This window comes from Bos javanicus, chromosome 17 (assembly GCF_032452875.1).
Source record: "Bos javanicus breed banteng chromosome 17, ARS-OSU_banteng_1.0, whole genome shotgun sequence".
NCBI classification, from domain to species: domain Eukaryota; kingdom Metazoa; phylum Chordata; class Mammalia; order Artiodactyla; family Bovidae; genus Bos; species Bos javanicus.
Genome location: NC_083884.1, coordinates 12,853,554 through 12,877,901, shown reverse-complemented (window position 1 = coordinate 12,877,901; position 24,348 = coordinate 12,853,554). Strand labels below are relative to the sequence as shown.

The 24,348-nt window shown below is 44.5% G+C and overlaps 1 protein-coding gene across 6 annotated transcripts in view; it reads right to left on the bottom strand.

The window, feature by feature from the left end:
• The window catches only part of ZNF827 (zinc finger protein 827), a 190,811-nt gene extending 172,540 nt beyond the window's left edge, over positions 1 to 18,271 (bottom strand). For 5 of the 6 annotated variants that reach the window (XM_061384072.1, XM_061384068.1, XM_061384070.1 and 2 more), the window contains exon 1: positions 17,557 to 18,270. In XM_061384072.1, the coding sequence (XP_061240056.1) occupies positions 17,557 to 17,599 (43 nt within the window). In that variant the 5' untranslated portion in view covers positions 17,600 to 18,270. Of the gene's footprint in view, positions 1 to 17,556 lie in introns of all 6 variants that reach the window. The other variant, XM_061384066.1, reaches the window with a different exon arrangement.
• Between the last annotated feature and the right edge of the window lie 6,077 nt (positions 18,272 to 24,348).

Sequence of the window (24,348 nt, the reverse complement as noted above, 5' to 3'; positions counted from 1 at the left end):
AATGCAGGGGACACAGGTTCAATCCCTGGTGGGAGAACTAAGAGCCTATATGTCAGTCGGCACAGCCAAAAAAAGCAAAAGAATGTCTCTGATGAAGCAGCAGTGGAAATTATTAATTTTAGTAAAGGTTGACCCTGGAGTAAGCTTTTTAAAAATATTCAATGTGATGAAACATGTGCATAAGGCATTTCTGCTATGACTGAAGTCAGATGGCTGTCTCAAGGGAAAGGACATGTGTGACTGAGCTGGGAACTGGACCACTTTTTTCGATTAAAACTTTATTTTTACATCAGAGGATAATTGCTTCACAATGCTCTGTTGGCTTCTGCCATACAACAATGTGAATTACACATAAATATACATAGGTCCTCACTCTCTTGAACCTCACTCCCATCCATGGAACATCACTTTTAATTAATAGAATAATTGACAAATAACTGAATGACTTTGGTCATTCAAATCTGGGGATTTGGCAATTTCTTGGAAATAAATGAAGTAAGGTTACTATTTTAAGGGAAAACTGACAGTATTTGTAGCCAATGATAAAATTCTAACTTTCAAGCCAGTATTAAAATTTTGGAAAATTTGTACTGTACACCATGAACGTAACAGCTTCCCTGTACAGACTTTTCAAATAAGATCAGTGTTGACAATACACTTTTTATACTGTGCAATAAAATGTATCAACATTTGGTAGGTCTACATAACTCAGTGAGCCAATAGTTTCCAAACGACCCATGCATGATGGTACCTACGGGGTGATCCATTCAAAATGCAATATAGACCAGTACATTGTAATGCAACCGAATACAAAAGTCCACTGAAACGGTTTCAGATTCCACATTACAACTAAGCTAAGAGGTGGCTTTAAGAAGCTCCCTCTTTTTGAGTCTTGGCAAAAGTATCAAAAAATAGCCGTAATTATCTGAAAAGGCTGTTACATATCTGTGTGAAGCCAGATAGTCTTCTTATATTCCATCCAAAACAATATGCTGCAATTGACTGAATGCAGCAGCAGATCCTAGAATCTTTCTATTAAGTCCGACGTTAAAGAGACTATGAATAGTGTCACTCTTCTCACTAAATTTATTTTTTTGGAAAAAGACGTCTTTCATAAAAATATCCTATATAATTAACAAAAAATTGATTATAACCATTATTTGAATAACAAATATAAATGTCTCGATTTTAATATCTAATAAGAGATGGATACAATGCATATATACAAAAGCTCTTTGACATCCTCCATAACTTTGAGAAGGTCCTGAGACCAAACTATTTGAGAACCAGTGTCTTAGAGAAATTTCCACTCAGGCTCAAGTGATATGTACTTGCATGTCCACAACAGCACTGTTCCAACAGCAAAAAGTAGGAACCAACCACACACACGCTGCAGTATGTTTCTACAGGACAAAACTGGGGAGCAGTGAAAATGAATGCGCCACAGCTCAGTACACCAACATGAATACATGTTACAAAGACAACAGCTGGATGCATGCTACTTGCTACCTCTTTATCTTTTTACATTTATATTTTTATAAATGGCAAAGACGAGTGAAACTATGGTAAAGCTATATAAAAAAAAAAAGGGCTTCCCTGGTAGCTCAGACAGTAAAGAATCTGCTCGCGATGCAGGAAATGTGGGTTCGATCCCTGAGTTGGGAAGATCCCCTGGAGAAGGGAATGGCAACCAACTCCAGTATTCTTGCCTGGAGAATTCCATGGACAGAGGAGCCTGGCAGGCTATAGTCCATGGGCTTGCAAAGAGTCGGACATGACTGAGTGACTAACACTTACTTACACTTACTTATAGAGAAAAAGCAAGGGGAACAATCAACAGAAAATTTAGGATAATGGGAACAAGTAGCAGGAGAAGGATACAGATGAAATTTGAGAGTGTTGAGATTCATTAGATTGGACAGCAGGTTTATTAATGTTCATGTAACCAGAATGCTTCATTATATATGTATGAATGTTAGATGTATTTTGTAAATGGCACATACTTTAGGACCAGTAAAGGTAGGCACTGCATTAGAGCATTCTTTGGCAAAGAAACCAAAGAAGTAAGGGGATGGGCGCCCTAAGCTCTGGCTGAGGGTCTGCAGTACTGGCCCCATAGAAGCCCTTCACTGGGCAGGTCTCTTCCTCAGACACCTTCAAAGCTCATGTACACTGCCATCCATCTACTGGGTTGGCCAAAAACATTTGTTCAGGTTTTTCCTTAATCTTACAGAAAAACCCAAATGAAGTTTTTTGGCCAACCCAATACTTTAGTTTTTCAACAGCCCTCCCTACTTAAAAAGGCTATTTCTTGCTTCAGGCCATCATCCTCCACCTCCATTTATATAACTCAATGAAAAAACTATCAAACTCCATAGTTGATTTTGTGTTGTACCCGAAGGAGTAAACTTAGCCATCATAATCTCTTATCACTTGGGTTAGCTCCTACTATAGTCTTCCTACCTCCTATCCATACATCACCAATACGCCCTCTCTGGTTCAGCAAAGTTCCTTAGTGTCTCCTGCCTACTTTTGCTTTATTTCGACCCCTTTTGGCTGATTCTATTCCTTCTGTTTGGGGTTCCCTGGTGGCTCAGACGATAAAGCGTCTGCCTGCAATGCGGGAGACCTGGATTCGATTCCTGGGTCGGGAAGATCCCCTGGAGAAGGAAATGGCAATCCACTCCAGCACTCTTGCCTGGAAAATCCCATGGACGGAGGAGCCTGATAGGCTACAGTTCATGGGGTTGCAAACAGTTGGACATTGGAATGCTTTTCTCTCTTCTCAAGATCTAAATCCATCACGTCTGTGAGGATGCTGTAGGTACCACTGTCCTCCAAGAATCTTCTAGCCATCACTGTTACTCTGAGTTTCCTCAAACATTTACACACCTAATTCACATTATATTGGCTCGCACCTGTTAGCACATTGATTTGTAATTATGCTCTGCGGTTGTTTTGTGTCAACGTTTAAAAGAACTCTCAGCAGAGACTGCATTCCATACAACTTTTATGAGCCAGGTAAATGCTCAAAACTTTTTCTCAATGAACAAGCACCAGGTAGGGACTCCAACTCTCAACTAATCAAATCCTCATGGCTGTAATGTGTGTCAACACCCAAGTATTATTCTCAAAAGGCTTTCAATTCAGTATATTGAAAGATGCTCCCCATCCCCCCACACCCCCTTCCCCCCCACTAGAGGAGCAGATTTCCCATTTTATAATAGAAACCAAGCAAAGCAGCATTTGCTCAACAAAATTCTCAACATTTCTGCTCCCCATCTCACCCCCTCTTTACTTGCAATTTTTAAAAAATCACCCCTGACATGCGGTTAAACCAGCTTCTTCATAACACACAAGATCTTCTGTTACACTTGGGGGCGATTTTATTTATTCAATAGATCCTTAACTTAAGACATCAAAGTTATTTTCCCTCTAACTTTTTCCCTATTGGTCCTAGTCTCTGTTTCTTGCTCAGCATTTCAGAAATCTATGGAAATACTTTTCAAGCTGAATTTTAATTATTTGTTTGCATCTCCTCTCCCTGCTTGGTTCTGAGACCCTTGCAAGCTCGGACCATACTCTATTCAGCTCCGCAGATCCCTAATCCCTGGTAGAGAAGCACTCAGTTACTGCTGCTTGGATGAATGAATGAATGAATAAAGTATCAGACACAAGGTAAGAATTTAGGATGAATGACAATTCAGAGTAAGTCTACTCTCTTTTTCACTTGACAGAACTTCAAATATTTGAATTTAGTTACCATGCACAACTTTTATCCACTCATTCTTTTTCTTCATACTGTATGTGTGTGTGTGTGTGTGCGTGAGTCGTGTCCGACTCTCTGCCACCCAGTGAACTGTAGCCCACCAGGCTCTTCTGTCCATGGGATTCTCCAGGCCAGAATACTAGGGTGGGTTGCAATTCCTTCTTCAGGAGATCCTTCTGACTCAGGGATCACACTCATGTCTCCTGCATTGCAGGCAGACTCTTTACTGTCTGAGCCACCTCATGTTAAGTACTCCCATGATGTACTTAACATGGAATAACTAATTCTTCACATGATGATTTCAAGAGCCTACAACATGCTAGTTGCCTCTGGCCTGGTGAGTAGTTTATCAATGAAAGTGAAAGTTGCTCAGTCGTGTCCGACTCTTGGCAACCCCATGAACTATACAGTCCATGGGATTCTCCAGGACAGAATACCGGCGTGGGTAGCCTTTCCCTTCTCCAGGGGATCTTCCCAACCCAGGGATTGAACCCAGGTCTCCTGCATTGCAGGCAGATTCTTTACCAGCTGAGCCACCAGGGAAGCTCAAAAATACTGGACTGGGTAGCCTATCCCTTCTCTAGCAGATCTTCCTGACCCAGGAATCAAACTGGGGTCTCCTGCATTGCAGGCAGATTCTTTACCAGCTGAGCTACCAGGGAAGCCCCTAGTTTATCAATGTCCCCCTTAAAATCAGGGCACCTGATCTGGGATCCATTATTTTGCATGTGATCTATTCAGTTTTTAATGCCTTTGTCCTAAATTCAGTACATACATCAATTCAGCCAAGTCTGCTGATATGCACCCATTTTTCAAATGATGGCTGAATTTTAAATACTGCTTGTTGGTTCACAGCAGTTACCTCTAGGGCTATAAGCTGCGAAAGGGGACTTTCACATTTTACTTTAAATATTCCCATGTTGCTTTAATTATTTATACTTAATATGCATTCTTCTTGTCATTAAAAAACCAATATAGATTTTTAAAACAAATTAATAAACTATTAACTAGTTAATTCCATGGTTCCAGCTTTATGGAGTATACAAATCATATTTAAAATATGTGTACTCTCTACTATGTATAAAATAGATAACTAATGAGAACCTACTGCATAACACAGGGAACTCTCCTCAATGTTCTGTGGTGACCTAAATAGGAAGGAAATCTTAAAAAAGAGGAGATCTATGTATACATATACCCGATTCACATTGCTGTACAGCAGAAACTAACACACTGCAAAACAACTATACTCCAATAAAAATTAATAAAAAGAAAGAAAAATAATAGAAAAATAAAATACATGTACTCTTTTCTCCTCTTGTGTATATATTTTCTTATCTAGCAACATGTATTTGAGTAGCCACTGGTACACAGCACTTCTAGGATCTAGCGGTCCAGCCAACCCAAACCTTCTGGATTATGAAATTCCTCTCTTCCTATAAATGTCAGAAAGCAGCAATTCACTATAATTTGATTTCCCTCTTTCTTAAGGTCAGATTAAAACCCAGTAAGATGTTATTTGAGGTTTGCCTTCCCCTACAAGGGAGAAATCACACAGCACATTTCAGGAATATTTCTTGAAGCACAGGGTGTCCCAGCTTCCCAGGTGGCTCGGTGGTAAAGAACCTGCCTACCAAGGCAGGAAACGACAGAGACTGGGTTCAGTGCCTTGGTCGGGAGGGCCTCCTGGAGGAGGAGATGGCAACCCACTGCAGTATTCTTGCCTGAAGAATTCCATGGACAGAGGAGCCTGGTAGGCTCCAGCCCATAGGGTCACAGAGTCGGACACGACTGAGCGACTGCGTGATTACGCACAGGGTATCCCCACTTTGTTCCCTTCCAAATACAGCTGCGTTTCATGCTCTAGAGAGGTTGGCTGGATTAACAAGTAGGGTCATTAGAAAACAACTCACAATTCTAGGCCATTACATGAAGGCAGTGTTCTCCACGTGGAGGACATAGTTCACACCTCAGAAAGTATCATTGCAAGCGACTCTATTCTGTGACCTTCCATTTAGTCTAAGGTCAAAATAAATCTTTGAGGAGAGCAATATTCTTGGTGGCACAAGTCTTCCTGAATCACCGGGCAATGCATGTACTCCCTCAGCACCAAGGGGGCGTCCTGCAGTGGACAGTGTGCAAGGAGGTGCAGGTGGTGGAGGCACGTTCTCCAGGTTTGGGACCCCATGAAGCTTTCACAGACCCCTGAGCCCTGAGAGACCCGCGGACGGCCTGGCCCTTGTTAGCACCCACGCTGGTGACATCAAGCTAGCTTCTTCCTGCAGCCCAGTTTCCCTGTCTCTCTGGTTGGTAAGAAGAGGAGCTCTTCGCTGCCTGCCTCACAGACAGATGATATCAGTGAAAATGTTTTGTGGACAATAAGCATTATATAAAAAGAAGGCATCACCAATGGAACGGACATGAACTTGGGCAAACCTTGGGAGATGGTGAGGGACTGGGGGACCCGGCGTGCTGCAGTCCATGGGGTTGCAAAGAATTGGACACGACTGAGTGACTGAACAACAACAAAGAGAAGGCATGATTAATGTACTATTATCCACTTACAATGTATCCATCTACAATATAAAGAAAGCTGAATGCAGAGGAACTGATGCTTTTGAACTGTGATGTTGGAGAAGACTCTTGAGAGTCCCTTGGCCAGCAAGGAGATCAAACCAGTCAATCCTAAAGGAAATCAGTCCTGAATATTCATTGGAAGGACTGATGCTCAAGCTCCAATACTTTGGCCACCTGATGCAAAGAACTGACTCATTGGAAAAGATCCTGATGCTCGAAAAGACTGAAGGCACAAGAAGGGGACGACAGAGGATGAGACGGTTGGATGGCATCACCAACTTGATGGACATGAGTTTGAGCAAGCTTCAGGAGTTGGTGATGGACAGGGAAATCTGGAGAGCCGCAGTCCATGGGGTTGCAAATAGTCGGACACAACCGAGCGACTGAACTGAACTAATACATTTTACAAGATGGCACTCCGTAAGCACAGAGGGGTCAGGTGACTTACCCAAGGTCACAAAGCTAGTGAGAAACCCTGGTGACTGTGGTGGAGGAAGGTGACAGAGAAGACTGAAATCTGTGCCTTCTGCTTAGTACGGGTCCTTCCCTGAACCTCTGGTTTCCAATCTGGAGGAGTTGGAGGTGATTACTCAGATCCATGAACTATTTTTAAAGGCTTTAGGAGTCTAACAGATTCTCATCAATAAGCTGCCCAGACTCAAAATCACATGTCTTTATTTTTGGCTAAAATGGCATTAGCCCAGAGTGAGAGTTCTTGTTAGCTCTGGAGTCCTCAACTCTGACTATCCATTTACATCACCAGGGGAGCTTTTTAAGGATGTCCATGCCCAGACCCCACTCTGAACCAATTAAATTTAAACCTCTGGGGGTGTTTGCATTTTCTAAATCTCCCAGGGAATTACAATTGACTGCCAGAATGGAGAACCACTAGGTCGGCTAATGATGATCAGAAACAGACAGGCAGCAATACTTGTCTTTAACTGATTATACAACACAGTTAAAGTAATCTTACCGAGATCCTTAATTGAAAGAAATTCACAAAACAAGAAAGAAATTAACACCTTGAGTGTCTTAATGTAGCCAGCATTTATTGTACACATACTATATGCCAGACACGAATCTAAATATCTACATGTATGAACTCACCTAGTTCCCATAAAACCTACAACGCTTTCCCAATTTACAGATGAGGAAACAGGCAAACTGCAGTAACTTGCCAAGGTCACAGCTAAAATGTGGTGCAGCTGAGATGGAACTCATGCATCTGGGGCTAGAATCTTTTTTTCTTTTATCGTTGCTTTACAATGTTGTGTTAGTTTCTGCTGTACAGCAAAGTGAATCAGCCATATGTATACATAGATCCCCTCCCTCGGGGACACCCCTCCCACCCCACCCCCATCCCATCCATCTAGGTCATCACAGAGCACCAAGTTGGGCTCCCTGCATTACACAGCAGGTTCCTACTAGCTAGCTATTTTACCGAGGGGTGGGGGGAGGGTTGGAGAAGGGCATGGCCGCCCACTCCAGTATTCTTGCCTGGAAAATCCCACGGACAGGGAGCCTGGTAGGCTACAGTCCATGAGGTCGCGAAGAGTCGGACATGACTGAAGTGACTTAGCAGCAACAGCAGCGGGGTGGGTGGGATGAGAACTGGGAAACTGGTACCAGGGTCTTAATCCCCACCCTAGGCAGCTTCCTGATATTGCCATCAGATGAGGTTTACAGTATCCTAGCCTTAGTGAGCGGAGAAGGCAATGGCAACCCACTCCAGGACTCTTGCCTGGAGAATCCCAGGGACGGGGGAGCCTGGTGGGCTGCCGTCTATGGGGTCGCACAGAGTCAGACAGGACTGAAGCGACTTAGCAGCAGCAGCCTCAGCGAGGACATAAACGATCACACAATACTGGGGAATATAGAACAATTTCTAATCCAAATGCCTGCATAAGACACTTCGGCAGGGGCAGGCAGGTGTACATGCAGGCAGGGACATAGAAGCCCCAGGGTGGGAACTGCGGCAGACTTGCAAGCACATGCCAAGGAAGGGAGACAGCCGCCACCGAATGCAGCAGATTTCGGCCACGTGGGGAGGTGGCCCGCGCCACTGACTCGTCCAAGTTTCCGAAGAAGTTGAAAGCCTGGATTTGTATGTGAAGCCGCCTATTTCCAAATGGTGTCTTGAGTTTTAAACATACTGTACGAGGCAAAACATACCAGGAGACCACTAGCTTGTGACCTCTAATGTCAGCTGTAACACATACATAAACACACACACAACACACACACAAACCCCAATCTTCTAAAACTTCTGAAAAATAGACACATGTGTATGTTTAACTGAATCAGTTTGCTGTACACCTGAAACTCACACAACATTGTTCATCAACTATGCTCCAAAAGAAAACTAAAAAAAAGTTTAAATAAATAAAATTCATTTAATGTGTTCTCTTGGCTTGGTTCTCAGCAATTAGAAACACCAGACCTTGTCTTTCCTTTGTTTTGTGCAAAATGTGAACGACTAGCTGTGTGACACATGGAAAACCCAACAGAAATTTCCCCTGGGTAATTTTAATTGGTGGACTGACTGGTAAGTCAATGGATAAATAAACTTTTATTAAACACCTATTTTCTCATTTGAATCTCAGCCTAAGTCTGGGAACATGGATTTACTATCCTCACTTTATAGAAAAGCTCAGTCATAATTCATATGATTATTATACAATTGAGATATAATTCAGGTCAAATCACGCACACAGAAGAACTTGTTCCCCTAGTAAAAGCTTAAAGTAATATTGTTGGCCTGTGAAACAAACACTGGTCAAGCCCTATTATACAGCCTTATAAAAGAATTTTATCATATCATATTATTACTGTACGAGATACATGGAGAATTTTTTTAAAAGAATAATAAATACAGACATCACCAAAAAATTCTGAGTCAGAAATATCTATAGTCTAATCACAGGCTATGCAAATGAAAACTTATTTCATATACTTAATAATAGCTAATCCTTCTTGAGCTCTTTCCACAAAGCAGCCACTAATAAGGTATGGTTTCGTGTGTGCACATAATACTGATACTTCTGTATGTATTCAATTATTCATACAATATCCCTGTGATACAGGAACTGTTGTCACTACTAAAAGACGAGGAAGCCAGGGAACAGGGAAGTTAAGTAATTTGCCCAAGGTCACACAGCTAGTGGGCAGCGGAGGTTGAAGCTCAACAAGCGCTCTGCACTGGACCACTACTCTGTGACCTTAAAAAGCACGTCCAGCTCCTGTTTGTTTGTTTTTTTCCCTTAGGATGCACATTATACACTGGTGGTGGTGGTTTAGTTGCTAAGTTGCGTCTGACTCTTTTGCAACCCCATGGACTGTAGCCCGCCAGGCTTCTCTGTACCTGGGGTTCTCCAGGCAAGAATACTGGAGTGGGTTGCCATGCCCTCCTCCAGGGGATCTTCCCAACCCAAGAATCAAACCCACATCTCCTGCATCACAGGCAGATTCTTCACTGCTGAGCCACCAGGGAAGCCCACTGTCTACAGGGGACCTAGTGAAAAGAGGGCCAAATCAAACGGTATTTTCTCCCCCTGGTTACAAAACAACAACACAAGCTTTTAAAAATACACCAGCAGACAACCCAAGACGCTGGCCCTGTGTAACTTTAGAAAAATCTATCAGCCTCCTCAAGTACAGTAGCTTGTTTCAAAAGCACAGATAAGCAGGCTGCTGCTGATCAATCATGGAAAAGATCACCTTCCCTGGCCTTCTCCAGTCCGCTTGGAAAGCCAGCCTCTCCAGAACACTCAAAACAATCCATCGGGAGATATAGATCCCTCTCACCCCTCGTTCTTTCCCCCTCACACCTCACTTCTCAGGGGTCTAACCACTTTTCTGACCCATGGAGAGATTACAAGGAAGAGAAAGAGATAGACACAGGGATTATTCTGGAGTCTGCTTTTACAGGCCCCAGCCTCGGAGAAGCCTCCTTCCTTGCAGGGAGACCGAAATTGGCTGAATTTGGACTTTCTTAAAAACAGAGGCAAAGAGCACCTAAGTCTTAAGTCATTTCAGAACTCGAGAGGGAGAGTTTCAGTGGTGGAGGTTTGTTTTTTAATAAGAAGGGAATGGCCGACTGGAAACAATATCCTTTTTAGGCACACAGAATCTGCTGCATTTAATATAACCCTGGGTGAGTCTGTGAAAAACAGGGTGGCTAAAGGCCTCATGCTGATTTCAGACCGTGGGCGTGTATCACTGTACATTTTATAAAATTAGCTACAGTGCAGCCTCTGTGTGTGTGTGTGTGTGTGTGTGTGTACACGCAGTGAGGCTGACTTTTACAAAGTAAACAGCAGTATGTACCCATGACGCTAAAGATCAGTATCAAGCCAAAGTCTGATTTTAATTTATGAAACTACCTTGTAACTACAGTGGTTCTATCCCAAGGTGGGTCCTTGAGGGAGGATAAAGTCACCTGAAAGGCCCTGCTTCAGCACCTAGTCACATATACTATTCTCAATATCATAAAAGGGTAATTTACAGATGGAGCATAAAAATACAAAACTTGCTCCTAAACAGAAGGGGGAAAGCGGCTAGAAACTTCAGTCCATCAAGTCTCTTGGCTATTTCTAAGGTCTGTGCTTGGCACATTAGTTTCCTATAAAATACGACAAAAGACATTTCAGCTAGCATGAACCATAAAGTATTTTGTCCACATGGCCCTAGATGGCGTGCATTACTGAGCTACACCTAGAAAGCAGGAAATAGAAAAGAGCCCATCAGAAACAGGGCCCAGTGGGACTTCCTTAGTCGTCCAGTGGTTAAGACTCTGCCTTCCACCGCAGGGGGTGCGGGTTCGATCCCTGATTGAACGAAGATCCCACATGCCAGCAAGACGAAGTAAAAAAAAAAGAAACAGGACACAGCAACTTCACTGACAATCAGCATCTCTAAAATGTGATTCTAGAGGGCCTTTACTAGGCCAAAATGGGAACGAAATCTGAGGAAGGAAAGCAAAAACAAAAGCACATGTCTTACCATCACTAGGCCTGGTCTGGATTTTTTTTGGATAAGAGGAAACGCAAAATCCACTCCTTTACCACAAAGCTCATGGTCTTGTAAAAACCTTCTGCTGGAAAGCCTTTCTTGCCCCCACAAAGTCCTGTTTTGTAGGTCACACTCTCATTATCTTGTTCTGCGATCAGCCTGATTAAATTATAGAAAATTACTAATACCTCACTCAGAATAGAGAGATAAGCTTCCAGCCTCTTGTGTTTGTTTCCCCGTCCTCCTCTCCTAAGACTCCAGCGGATATTCAAAAAGGAAGAGTGGAGGAGAGACGAGGCAACTTGGAAAGGGGGCGGCAAAAAGGTGTCTTAACCTCCTCCCGGGACTAAGCTGCCCTCAGCTTTTACAAAGGGCGCTACTGACCAGTCGCAGAAACCAAGAGAGCCTTTTACACCGTGACAATTGGGGCTCTACCATCATTTCCTCTGTGTCTTCTCATCTTTTAAGTCCAAAGACACCACTTTGGATGAAACGACCAGGGTTAGGGCTACTGGCTGAGTTTTTCTCTTTGGGGAAACAAAATCTTTCACACACAATCTCAACTACTGGGATTACTAAATAAATGGGTTTACCCACCAGCCGGGGTCACCAGCCCCCACCCCCTTTTCGAATCCGGTCTTTTCTACAAGGATATCTTGACATTAATTAATTAAAGTCAACTTTTAACACCAGGAGAAGCCTGCATGGTTACTCCACCAACACAACACGATCCCTTGGCTGTCCCTATGGCCTTTGTCCATCTAATTTTATAAGCCTCGCGAGATGAAGATTTTCCACACCTCCCTAGGAACTCTCCTAACAGGCCATTCAAAGACTCTAAAACCTCAAATGCACAGCAAGCTTTAACACTGGCCAAAAGCTGTCCAATTTATACTTCCCCAACGTGATTTATTAACACTTGGTGCAGGAGACTTGTCAATTCACACCAGCTGTGTCATCCCCAGCACGAGATGGCAACACATAGACAAATTAAAAATCAATTTTTTTATTAGAAACTATTTTGAAGTATTAGAAGGAATGCGATTTTGAGCTATCTTCCTCACTTTAACAGCAAAGCTCAGTGGACCTACTTACCAGATGAGGAATACATATAAGAACAGATGGGCATTTTTGCCCAGAATCAAGCAAGCCTGCTTTGTGGTGTCTCAGAATCATCCACAGTGAAATACTTTACTCTTTCAGATTCAGAAAATTTCCCCATGGCCCTTGTCTAGTCAGGAGGTATTGTCTGGTTACTGAAAAAAATTTAGTAAGTAAGGGAAAGATTCAACCTTCTATCTTTCAACAGATGTATAAAGACACGTAAAAATGAAACAATAAGGGATCCTGTTGCTTTTCAGTCATTTTGCTTCCCAATTTTACGAGAAAGCAAGAAAGAATTTTTATAAAGTTTTGTTCATGACAAACACAATAACCTGTTCTCGTCTTGACCCAGAACTGAGTAAACAGTGAAAATACTGGAATAACAAAACAACTGTTTTATGAACTTTTCCTTTGTGCTCCCCCTTGGGAATAGGCATTGGGCAGCTTCCCAGCAATAAACAGAACAGGGTCTAAACTCGTGCACGTTTAGGGGTAAGTTGAAGCTAATGAGGAAATCTTAAAAGTGCTGATGGTACCAATGGTCAAAGGATTTACAGATGCAACCAACACACCCCTCTCCCTCTCCAGTTCGTGACCCCAAATGGAATAATGTTCACAAAGGGCTGAGCCTCAGGCCTGGCCAACAGTCCCCGTGTCAGTTTCCCTCTCTTCTGCTTTCTTAAGCTGACAAACATTTTTAAACTCTGCAGTCTGGGGATTCTGCTAAAGATAAGCACATGGTATAGCTCCAAGGACCTCTAGGACATTTTTTGGAACGTGGTATTGGACCCTGTTAATGGAAAGGACTTTTGTAAAAGAGCCATCAATCGCAGCAGAGTCATATTTAAATCCCCAAACGATTATCACTGCTCTAGGCCAAGAAATAAAGGCTTTATTTTGAACAATAATTTTGAGAGGTTTGGGGTCACCTCTGAAACCTAGTGCAACTCGCCTTTTTTACTCACAACCAGTAAGATCACCATTCCATTCTATAGGACAGACCATTTGTTTTCTGCCCATGCATGAGGCCCATCTAACAGAAAAAAAAACGAACCCCCACATACACTTGCTTCGGAGGCCCAGGAGGAAGGGACTGTGCAGAATTTTAAATCAGAAATCTAACGCTTAGGTTAGTAGTGTCAGGTTAAAGGCTCACCCATCCCCAAAGCTAATTCGGTTCTGAACGGTCCCATGGGTGTCTAGTTGAACAGAAGCAGCTAGGAAACCTTAGCAGGCCGAAGCCCAGCCTGGGGAATTGCTGGGACTCCGTGCCAGAGGCTGAGGCTCACCCCAGACTTGGTATCAGATAATACCAACTGCTAGTCTGGATTTCCAGGACTAATCTACTCGAGGTTGGAACTTCCAAGTTCCCTGGTGTCTGTGCTATACAGTGGGAGGACTCTGGGCTTTGTAGATTCACGCTGTGGTTGGCTACTATCATATTTAATAACACATAGAAAGAGTTTATTCATAGCGATGATTCACGGGGAAGGGGAATAGTAGCATGGTGAGGGGGGGTACCTAAGAGGAAGTAGAAACCAATCTAAATTTTCTAGAGATGCAGTTATCACAAGTTTCTTTTTCTGGTAATTCTAATGTGAGTTTCTTAAATGTGTTTATAGGTTCTCTAAATTTTAAAGACATTCTATCAATAGTAGCTCTTAAGCACCTGTATTTATTCAGAAGGCTCTTTGGTTTCAAAAGCAGTTCCTTCCCATCTCATCCCCCTCTGACCCTTCTCACCCTGAAACTACTCATATCACTCCTTTCTTCTATGAAGAAATGTGAAGTCTGCCTCTACATAACTTCTTAAAAACTCAGGATGACTTCTACTAGGGCAATCCATCCCCAACTCACTATATTTTAACTTAGATTCAAAACGGTTCTCCAGAGAAAGAAAAATCCTGACACCCCTCCTCCCCCACATACACACAAATAAACAAATAAAGAACTTAGCATTCACACTGGAATTTAGGACTACAATTGTATTCTACACTAAACACAAATGAACACTAATTTTTACCAAAGTCCACCTCACTGCAAGTTCCTTCAAGACTCACTCAGCACTTAAGGCAGTCTGGCGTTACTGTCTGAATTGCAAAATACACCATTTGCCCAGAAACTGCTCTCAGCTCAAATGCAAGCTGCTTACAAAACATGTGTAAACCATGCTTAAAACAGGCTGCACACATCCACAAAAATCCATTCAAAGCAAAGGTAAGTGGAAAAAAAGCATCGCAAATTAGGCTTCTCTTTAAAAACTGGAGGCACTTTTACGGTGTTTCCAAAAGGTAATTGCTTTTTACTTCAGTAAAAGTGGCTTTATGTGACTGGGAGAAGGAGTTGATTTTTTTTTTTTCTTTAAACTGAGTGTATAACAGTATTCAATTAGAGAACAGGGTGGGTGGGAGAGCCCACTGGCAAAATCTAACTCAATCACCAGGCCCCGGCGCCCTGGAGAGGCCCACCCAACACACGAGCTAAAATGGAGCCTGAATTTCCTCTCAGACGGAGAGGGTAGTCGCACGAGGTCAGGGTCAAGGTCACCAGCAGGGCAGGCTGCAGCTGCCCGACTGCATTACCCACAACGGGAGGGAAGGCGTTCCATCTCCGTCACAACTGAACAGATAAATCCCTTCTCCGCTCCTACCCTCCCTCTCACCCCGCCAAGATTTTTTTTTTTTTAAGGAGAGAAGAAAGGAAAATGACCAAATAACCTCACCGCCCTGGTTTTCGCACACCAGCTCATCAGCGCCCAAAGTTGCCATCTAAGGGCAAGTTCGCAGAGAACACTGAAGCCCGTTTTGTCCGAGCAGGGCAAGCCTCTCCCGACCGCCGCCCCCCTCCCCAGGATTCCTGCCTCCTGTCCCTGCCCCACGCGCCCCCGAAAAGAGCTGGGAAGCGCGGCGGGCCGGCCATGTGCACGCACACACTTCCACCAACTGCTGCGAGTTTTCTGTGAATCGCGGCGCGGAGCCTCCCAACTCGCCCTCCCAGACTCCGCCGCCTGCTTCCCTCGCACAAAATTTCCCTACACACGCAGCCGCCTGCGAACGATTTTATGTGCATATATATTACATATGTGATATTATCCTCAGAACCTCTAGCGGGCAGGCGAAGAAAGGACTGCACAGGGGCATTTTTTTTTTTTTTTTTAAAGGAAGGGGAAAAAAAGCACAACCCAAGCTCTGTGCGTCGACTCGTGCGTACCGGGAAGGGGAAAGAAAGAGGAATGTTTGCCGAGCGGGCTGCCTGCAAGTGCCCTTGCTCGCCACTTCGGCCGCGGCCCGGGTGACACGGAGGCGCCGGGGGGCGCCCAGCCCGAGTCACCCGCGCCCCCTGCCCGTCCCCCCGGGCCGGCACCGCCGCGGAGATTTCGCGAGGGGGAGATCGATCGCGCTGCCTGTCTGCAGCGGAAACGCACACGCTCACACAACCCGAGCCCGAGACACCATAACCTTAACCCTTCCCCCACCCTCCGTGAACTTCAGGTGACCGACCACGTCGGCCTGACACCCTGGCGGGCGGGCGCTCCGGCTCCGCTCCCGCCCCCAGCCCGGGTTTTGCAGGATTGGGCTCAGAGCAGCGCCAAACCGCCGAGAGAGGGGAGCAGTACGGGGGGGGTGGGGGGGGGAGAGAGAAGAGAAATTGACCCTCCGTCTCCCCCGACCCCTCCCTCCGGCGCCTCCGGCGTCCCCTCCTCCCCGTCACCCCGCCCCACGCCTTCTCCCCTGCCCCCTCCTCCCTGCATTCAAGGAGCCGGGCGGCCCCGGGGGATATTTTTAGTTGCTTCTTTCTCCTTCACTTTTAGCTTTAGCAGCATCTCGGAACACTCAAAGCGGAGAAAGATGGGGGGGTGGGGGGATTGAGCTGGAGAGGGAGTGGGGGAAAAGTTAAGAGACTCGCAAAGAAAAGCCGGAGGGAGGGCGGAGAGGGACCGGGGGCGCGGGTGGAGGAGGGGAAGGGGACCGGGCCGTGCCGGCGGGTGTGTGTCTCCAGTTGGTGTGTGTGGCTGCAGCCGGGGAGGGCTACGATGCACTTTAGTCCTGGACTCTGCTCAGGCTCGCCGGGGAGGGGGGTCTGAGAGCCCGAGTCTCGCCCGGCTCCGTCTGCTCCGACTGACCCCGCATTTTATTGCGGCCAGGAGCCCTGCTCCTCCCTCCCCTCGGCTCTGCAGGGACCTCGCGCGCCGCGAGCCGCCCTGCCTCCTGCCTCCGCCTCGGCGCAGCTCCCGCACCCCACATCCGCCCGCCGCTGCCCGGCCTCGCCCCCCGCCCGGCCGCCCAGCGCCCCGGCGCGCCCCCTCGCCCCGGCGCCGCGGGAGCAGCCGCCCGGCGGCGCGTGTGTACCCGTGTGTTTGTGTGCGGTGCCCCCACACCCTCCTCGCCGCTCCCGCCTCGCCCGCCCCCGACTCCCCTCCTCCGCCGCCGCCTCCTCCACCTCCGCCTCCTCCTGCTCCTGCCGCTGCCGCCGCCGCCGCTGCCGCCGGCGGCTCCGGGGCCGACCAACCCCGGCGCAACCTTTAGCCGGAGACGGACCTCTCCCTGGATCCCGTCCCCGGCAGGCGGCCGCGCGCCCTCGCTCCGACACCCCCAAACGCCATGTCACGGCCCCCCAACCCTCCGTGCGCCCCGACCCCCGCACCCTCGGGCATCGGGGATCCGCAAGGAATTTTTTTTTTTTTTTAAAGATTCCAACCTCTCCCACCTCCCCTCCACCCCCCGATTAAAAAAAAAAAACCCGGCATCCACACTACTCCCCTCCTCCCTTCTCTTGCCCCCTCCCCCAGCCACCCAGAGTGAGGAGGGGGAGGGGGAGGGAAAGGGGAAAAAAGCCCGATCTCAAGGAAAAAAAGAGGGGGGGTGAGAGAAAGAAAGAAAAAGAGAGAGAGAATAGAAAGGGCACGGGGCTGATCATCACCAACATGGCTGCCTCAGCATAGACCTAAACGAGGAGTAACCCGGGCTGTGTCTTTGTCAGTTTCACCTCTGTAACCCTAAACTAATGCAGAAAACAACGGAGGAGGCTGCGGAGAGGAAAGAGGAGAGGGAGGGCGAGAAAATGGCACGAGAGGAGGTGGAGAAGGGATGACTTACGTGAGGGAAGGCGCTTGGGCTGCTCCTGCTTCCTCCTGGGCATTTTCCCCCTTTTCTCACATTCTCCTCCTTGGTTAATGTGAGATCAAATAAACCCCCGTGGGGGCAGAGAGGCAGACACTGGCAGGAGCGGGGAGGTAGTTGGGGGGCGGGCGGGCGGGCAGGGGGAAACCCCTTCTCTCCGGTGTGTGCAATGGGTTGAAGCTTGTTTCCTGGAGCCAGAAGAGGGGTTTTCTTCTTTTCTTTCCTTTTTTTCCCCCCGCTTTTTTTTTTTTTTTTTAAATTTTTTGGTCGTGCACCTGGCTTGTCCCCGAGCGTAATATTCTTCAATGGAAACAGATCTAATAGGTGTGAGTGTGTGTGTGTGTCCTATGCTCGCGTGTGTGATGGGAGGTATAAATAAATGAGTGCCGGTGCGGCGGTGTCTATGGCCGCGCTCTGTGTCTCCGAGCCCCTAACACTAATGTCGGGATCAAAGGGCAGCGGCGGCGGCAGCACAGCTCACAGCTCGCTCTCTTGCTCTCTCTCTCTCTCTTTCTCGCTCTCTCTCTCCTCTCGCGCTCTCTCTCCCTCTGTCACACACACACTCACACACACACACACAGAGGCACAGACTGAAGGAAAGAGCGAGAGCTAGACACACACACACACACACACACACACACAGAGCAAAGAGGAAGGTGCCCTAAGGCTCCCAGGACGGACTCAGCCTGGGATTTGCAACCGCTCTGTCTGGAAAGAATGGGGGGCGCGCGTGCGGGGGTGGGATGGACTTCTTCGAATTTATCCCGCTATTCGCCAAATCTAGGGGGAGAAAAAGTTTTTCCCACTCTTGAAACGAAGATTAGTTCATTATTCTTCTTGATTTTTCAAGAGGAAAAAGGTTTTTCTCTTAACTTTCTTTTTGTTGATTAAGCTACATTTTGTTCTGTATAAAAATTCTTCAGGCTTTTGTCACTCAAAGAACTACTCTCTCATCTCATCACCTGAAGTCTGTGGAGGTGACAGTCTTCCACGCACTCTCCAAAAACGTTCCAATAAAAATAACGAGAATAAAAAGGTAACATATGGTGAAATCAGTAACTAGGTGGATGGACTAAGCGCCCCGTTTTGAACTGTCCAGTGGAGTTAAAACTGGAAAATGCCTAAATGAAAATTACAGCTCCTTGACAAAGGGGGGATAAATAAGATTAGGTCACCCCTGATGGTTGATTTAACTGCTACATGATACTCCTACAGTGCACACAACAATCTTGACTTCTGAAATTTACTTTTTTCCCTGCTATAATGGAGGTGTGTGACACTTACCCTAAAGCAATTCCAGTTTGCATTATGAGCTCAATATAGCAGTTTTCATTAACTGAGACATACTTTCATTACTTTACAAATCACACATCTTTCTTAAAAGAGATAAAGGGGAAAAAATAGAAAAGGATGGGTCTCACTCCAGCACAAAAGGTATTTGGTGAAAGAGGGCTGTTCTCTTTGTGACTTGCAGTCATTTGGATAAAAGTTCACTCAGAGGTTGTTAATGATTTAAACTCCAAAATCTGCTACTATAATTGAAGTAAAAAACGGTCTGAAGAAGAGTTGTTTCATAAAACTCTCTTTGTAAGAGAAAACTTTGAACTTAGCAGAATACATTATATGTCATGAGTCAGATGTAGCGAAAAAATAAAAAAGGTGCATTATTTAACTACATCTTCCTTTTTTAGCTTTTTAAAACCTCTGACTCATCATCTCATTATGTTAAATATTTTCTTACAAATTTTAAAATAGATTTTTTCATCAAAGAAGGTGGAGGCACAGCAAAGATACAGAACATTAAAATGACACTCCATACGCTTATATGGCTAGATAATGCCTCTTTGAGGTTCTGACTGAATTCTCACAACTGGAGTGATGTTCAAGATAGTGATGGGGGTTAATTCGGTAAACACCCCTTCAAATATAACAATAAGCTTTCATATTGCACCCTTTTCTTAGAAAAGCTTAAAAAGTGTTTTATCTCCCAAAAGATGTTTTTCATTGATAGCGAAATCTCAGGATGAAACTCTCATTGCCAACTCCCCCAGAAGATCTAGCTTCCCAGTGACAAGTAATGCTATCTGAAGCAGGTTTTGAAACACCTGCTTGAATTCAATCTAAAACCAAACAGAGAGCAATCAGGTTTGAAATGGAGCATCAGTGCTTAAACCAACTCTTCCTTGAATATCAGCTTAAGTAAACTGATGGGCTTCTCTGTTGGATCAGTGGTAAAGAATCTGCCTGCCAGTGCAGAAGACTCAGGTTCGATCCTTGGGTCAGGAAGATCCCCTGGAGAAGGAAATGGCATCCCACGGCAGGATTCTTGCCTGGGAAATCCCATGGACAGAGGAGCCTGGCAGGCTACAGTCCATGGGGTCGTGAAGAATCGGACACGACTAAGTGACTAAACGGCAACAAACTGGTAGTTAAGTCTCCTGAAGTTCCAACTTGAAGAACTGTCTTCCAACTCAGATCAAATTCAACTTAGGCCATGATTTTTGACTACCATCGGTAGCGTTGGTCATGATATTAGTATATGAATGGTAAGTTAGATAAATTTTTACATGGACTCATTGCCTTGAACATATAGCATCTCTAAACCTAACACAAGATCAGCAGAATGGTCACAGCCCTTCACCACTGCTCACTCCAAGCCTGTAGCTGGGCTATGGAGGACTATCACTCTGCACAGACACACCATCACCTCTTTTTGCATTGCCAGCTCTTTGCAATGCTTAGTACCCTATAAAAGAAAACACACTTTAGGCCTTTCCTCAAAGTAGAGTACATTTCCTGCAACCTTTTAAAGGCATACAGGCAAATGCTATCAACATTTAATTATATAGGTGTTCTATCAACAGCTAAAAACATTTTAATTGAATTTCTTCATACCTCTACCTCTTTCCAAAAATCATTTGAAGTAGCACACAGCAACAGAAAATAAAAGGATAGAACAATTTATGTTTTAATCTCAGCTTGGAATCTCTGCTACAAAGCACCCTTCAAGGGCCCTGCATCTCCCCCTCGAAGCCTAGATGTTTAGGGAACACAAACTAATTTTAACATTTGACTAACCTAAAAATATTAGGAAGATAAATAGCTGGAGGTTACTATAATGGATTTTGAAATCAAATGGATAAATAATTCGGGAAATATGTACCTTTTGGATGCCTTTTCCCATGAACTTGGATTACTGTCGACTATGGTCATCAAGTTGTAATATTCTATTTGATTCACCCTTGTGGCCCAAGCTTTTGAAAGCATATTTTATCTTAATAATTAGAGTATTCTCTCCACCTCCATCTCTATCACCTCTCAAATGTAAGATTAAGATAGATTTTCTCCGAACTGTACATTCTAAGACTATGTTTCATAAACACTCACTCTCCTACGAGTAATTCTATCCTTCCCCAAATATTCCTGAGGGTAGTAGACAGGGGAGCACCCTCCCTAGAATAATGTGTGGTCTAGAGAAGTCCTTGAGGTCAAAACTCTTTTCAGAATATTATTCGCCCTTTTATCTATGTTGACTGATGCTTAAAAGCAATGGTAATAAAATGCTGGCAACTTAGCAGCTCAAATCAAGACAATGGCACAAAAATGTGTTGTATTAGTAGTCATTCTCTTTGTCACTTAAGAGGAAAAAGAAGAGGTTCATTTAAGAATGTCCTTGATGGAATAGTAAAAGTTATTAATTTTATTAAATCTCAACCCTTGAGTGCAAGACTTTTAAATATATTCTTTGTGACAAAGTGTTAGGTACATATAAAGTACTTGTGCTGCACACTGAAGTACATCGTTATCTCAAGGAAAATCACTCTTGAGATGGTTTGATACAGCTGCTTTTTCCATGGAATATTATTTTTACTTGAAAGAATGACTGACAGACTGTGATTATTCAGACTTGAGTATTTTCTCCCAAAATGACTGAAGTGAGCCTGTAACTTCAAAGAAAACAATTCATGATATTTTTGGCAATGATAACATTTATAGTTAGGAGTGAAAAGTAGAATTTTAGACAACTGTTCTATCACTGTGACTTTCAACAGCTTCCTGATATAGACTCTTCTGATGAGATTCATAGTGATATTAATGAATGTGACTTTTTGATATTGTGTCAACCTTTTGGAAGAACTGAAGAACTCAGTATCTTCCAAATGACCAATACATGATGTTACAAAATCATATTGTAGTAAAGATCTATTTAAAGTACAAGATAAACCAAAGGATTTTAACGTAACAGTGTAAAAAGGTCATTGACATGGTTTCAAATTCCACAGTCAGTAACTTTTAAGAAACTACCACTCATCAAGTTTTAGTGTTACATCAAAGAAAAATATCTACAATCATCTGAAAAAGCTATTAAAATCTTCCTCCCTTCTTCTAACTACATATCTGTGTGAGGCTTGATTTTCTTCTTGTGTGTCTTTAACCAAAGCAACATCTCACAACAGATTGAATGCAAAAGCAGATAGGAGAATCCAGCTTGTCTTCTAGTAAGTCAGACTTTGTAGAGATTTGCAGAAATGGAAACTAATGCCAGTCTTTTCACTAATTTTTTTTGTTTTGAAAAGTATATTTTTCATAAGAATGTGTTAACTTGAATTACACTTATTGTTGTCATTATTTAGGAATTAATAAATAATTATTTTAGAAATTCCACAGTTGTTATGTAGTAAATATCAAGTCATAACCCACATAACCCATACCATTCTTTCGTATCCTCAATGTGTTAACTTGAATTACACTTATTGTTGTCATTATTTAGGAATTAATAAATAATTATTTTAGAAATTCCACAGTTGTTATGTAGTAAATATCAAGTCATAACCCACATAACCCATACCATTCTTTGGTATCCTCAATAATTTTGGTACCCTAATTCCAAAAAGTTTGAGAACCACTGCCCTAGAAATGAGTTGAGATACAATTAAGGGACAAAAGAAATTCTATGGGTGTTTTACTTGTCTCCAAACCCAATCGTAAATATGTTACACTTCTCAAAAAAATGAAGCCCTCTTATCTTCAGGAAATGAAAGTTGGTTCTGTGTGTCCCAAGACTGGCTTCTCTTATGAGATTTCTTATGAAATGCAGAGAGGATGTCTTAGAATTCTCCAGAGAAAAAAACAGTTAAAAGAATTTGCCTGCTATGCAGGAGACACATGAGACCCAGGTTTGATCCCTAGGTCAGGAAGATCCCCCGGAGGAGGGCATGGCAACGCACTCCAGTATTCTTGCCTGGAGAATCCCATGGACAGAGGAGCCTGGAAGGCTGCAATCCACAGGGTTACACAGAGTGGGACACAACTAAAGCAACTGAGCACGCACTCTTTCATTCATTCATTCATTTACTTATTTATTTATTACAGGATTGACTCATGAGGTTATGGAGGCCAAGAAGTCCCATGACCAACTGTCAGAGAACAGGAAAGCCAATAGTATAATTCAGAGTCAAACAGCCCGAGAACTGGGGAAAGCAATGGTATAAGTCCACGTCTGAGTTCAAAAGGCCGAGAACCAGGAGCTGCAGTGTCCAGGGTCGGGAGAAGAGGGATGTTTCAGTTCAAGCAGAGAGAGTGAATTTGCCTTTCCTCTGCCATTTTGTTCTATTTAGGCCCTCTGTGGATTGGACTATGCCTACCTTCGCTGGTGAGGACAATCTTCTCTACTCAGTCTATGGGTTCAAATGCTCATTTCTTCTGGAAACACCCTCACAAACACACCTAGAGATATTAATAACACCAGCCCACCCAGTCTTATGGACACATAAAATGAACTATCATAGAGGGAAGGCTTCCCTGAGACCTCAGTTGGTAAAGAATCCGCCTGCAATGCAGGAGACCCCGGTTCAATTCCTGGGTCGGGAAGATCTGCTGGAGAAGGGTTAGGCTACCCATTCCAGTATTTTTGGGCTTCCCTTGTGGCTCAGCTGGTAAAGAATCCACCTGCAATGCGGGAGACCTGGCTTCAGTCCCTGGGTTGGGAAGATCCGCTGGAGAAGGGGAAGGCTACCCACTCCAGTGTTCTGGCCTGGAGAATTCCATGGATTGTGTAGTCCATGAGGTCGCAAAGAGTCGGACTTTCTCTTCACTTCACTTCGTAGAGGGCAAGTAGGTATTCACCAAGTGCTGTTGGTACAGGTTGTTCAGCTGGGTGGAGAGGCTGGTTACTCTGAACAGAGGACCCAACCCTCTTCTGATCTCAGACCCTTTAGAACAAGAACACCACCTCTCTCTCTTTCTTAAGGCCTGAGCTATCTGCCTCAAGAGTTAAAACAGGGACTCTCTTAACCCCCAAAGTGCTTCAAGTCTGACATTTTAAATAATGAGCGCCTGTCCCAAGGCAGAGATATGGGTCTGGCGTCTCTCCTGGCCTGAACCTCACATGTTGTAAATCAGTATCCAGTGACGATGACCAGCCATCACACACAGAAAGGGGAGGCTTTTGTTATCATGTGTGCGTATGTTCTGAAGAGGCCAGGGCCCAGCTGGCATCAGCAAGTTTTGTCACAATTTGGACTCACCGTGTTTTCAAAGGTTGTGGATGGACAGGCACGTGACCTGACAGAGACGCCGGCAAAGGTAGCGTCTCTGGGTGTTTCGCAGGCCTTCCATCCAAATTCTCATGCTTGGGGTCTTTCCCTTAAACTTCTTCCCCACAGTTCTCCAACTCAACACTGACTGGGAGTACAAGTCATATTTAGATTTAGTAAGTTCCTGATCTCTGCCCTCTGTGGCCTCTGTTTCTCTTACCTTCCTATAATG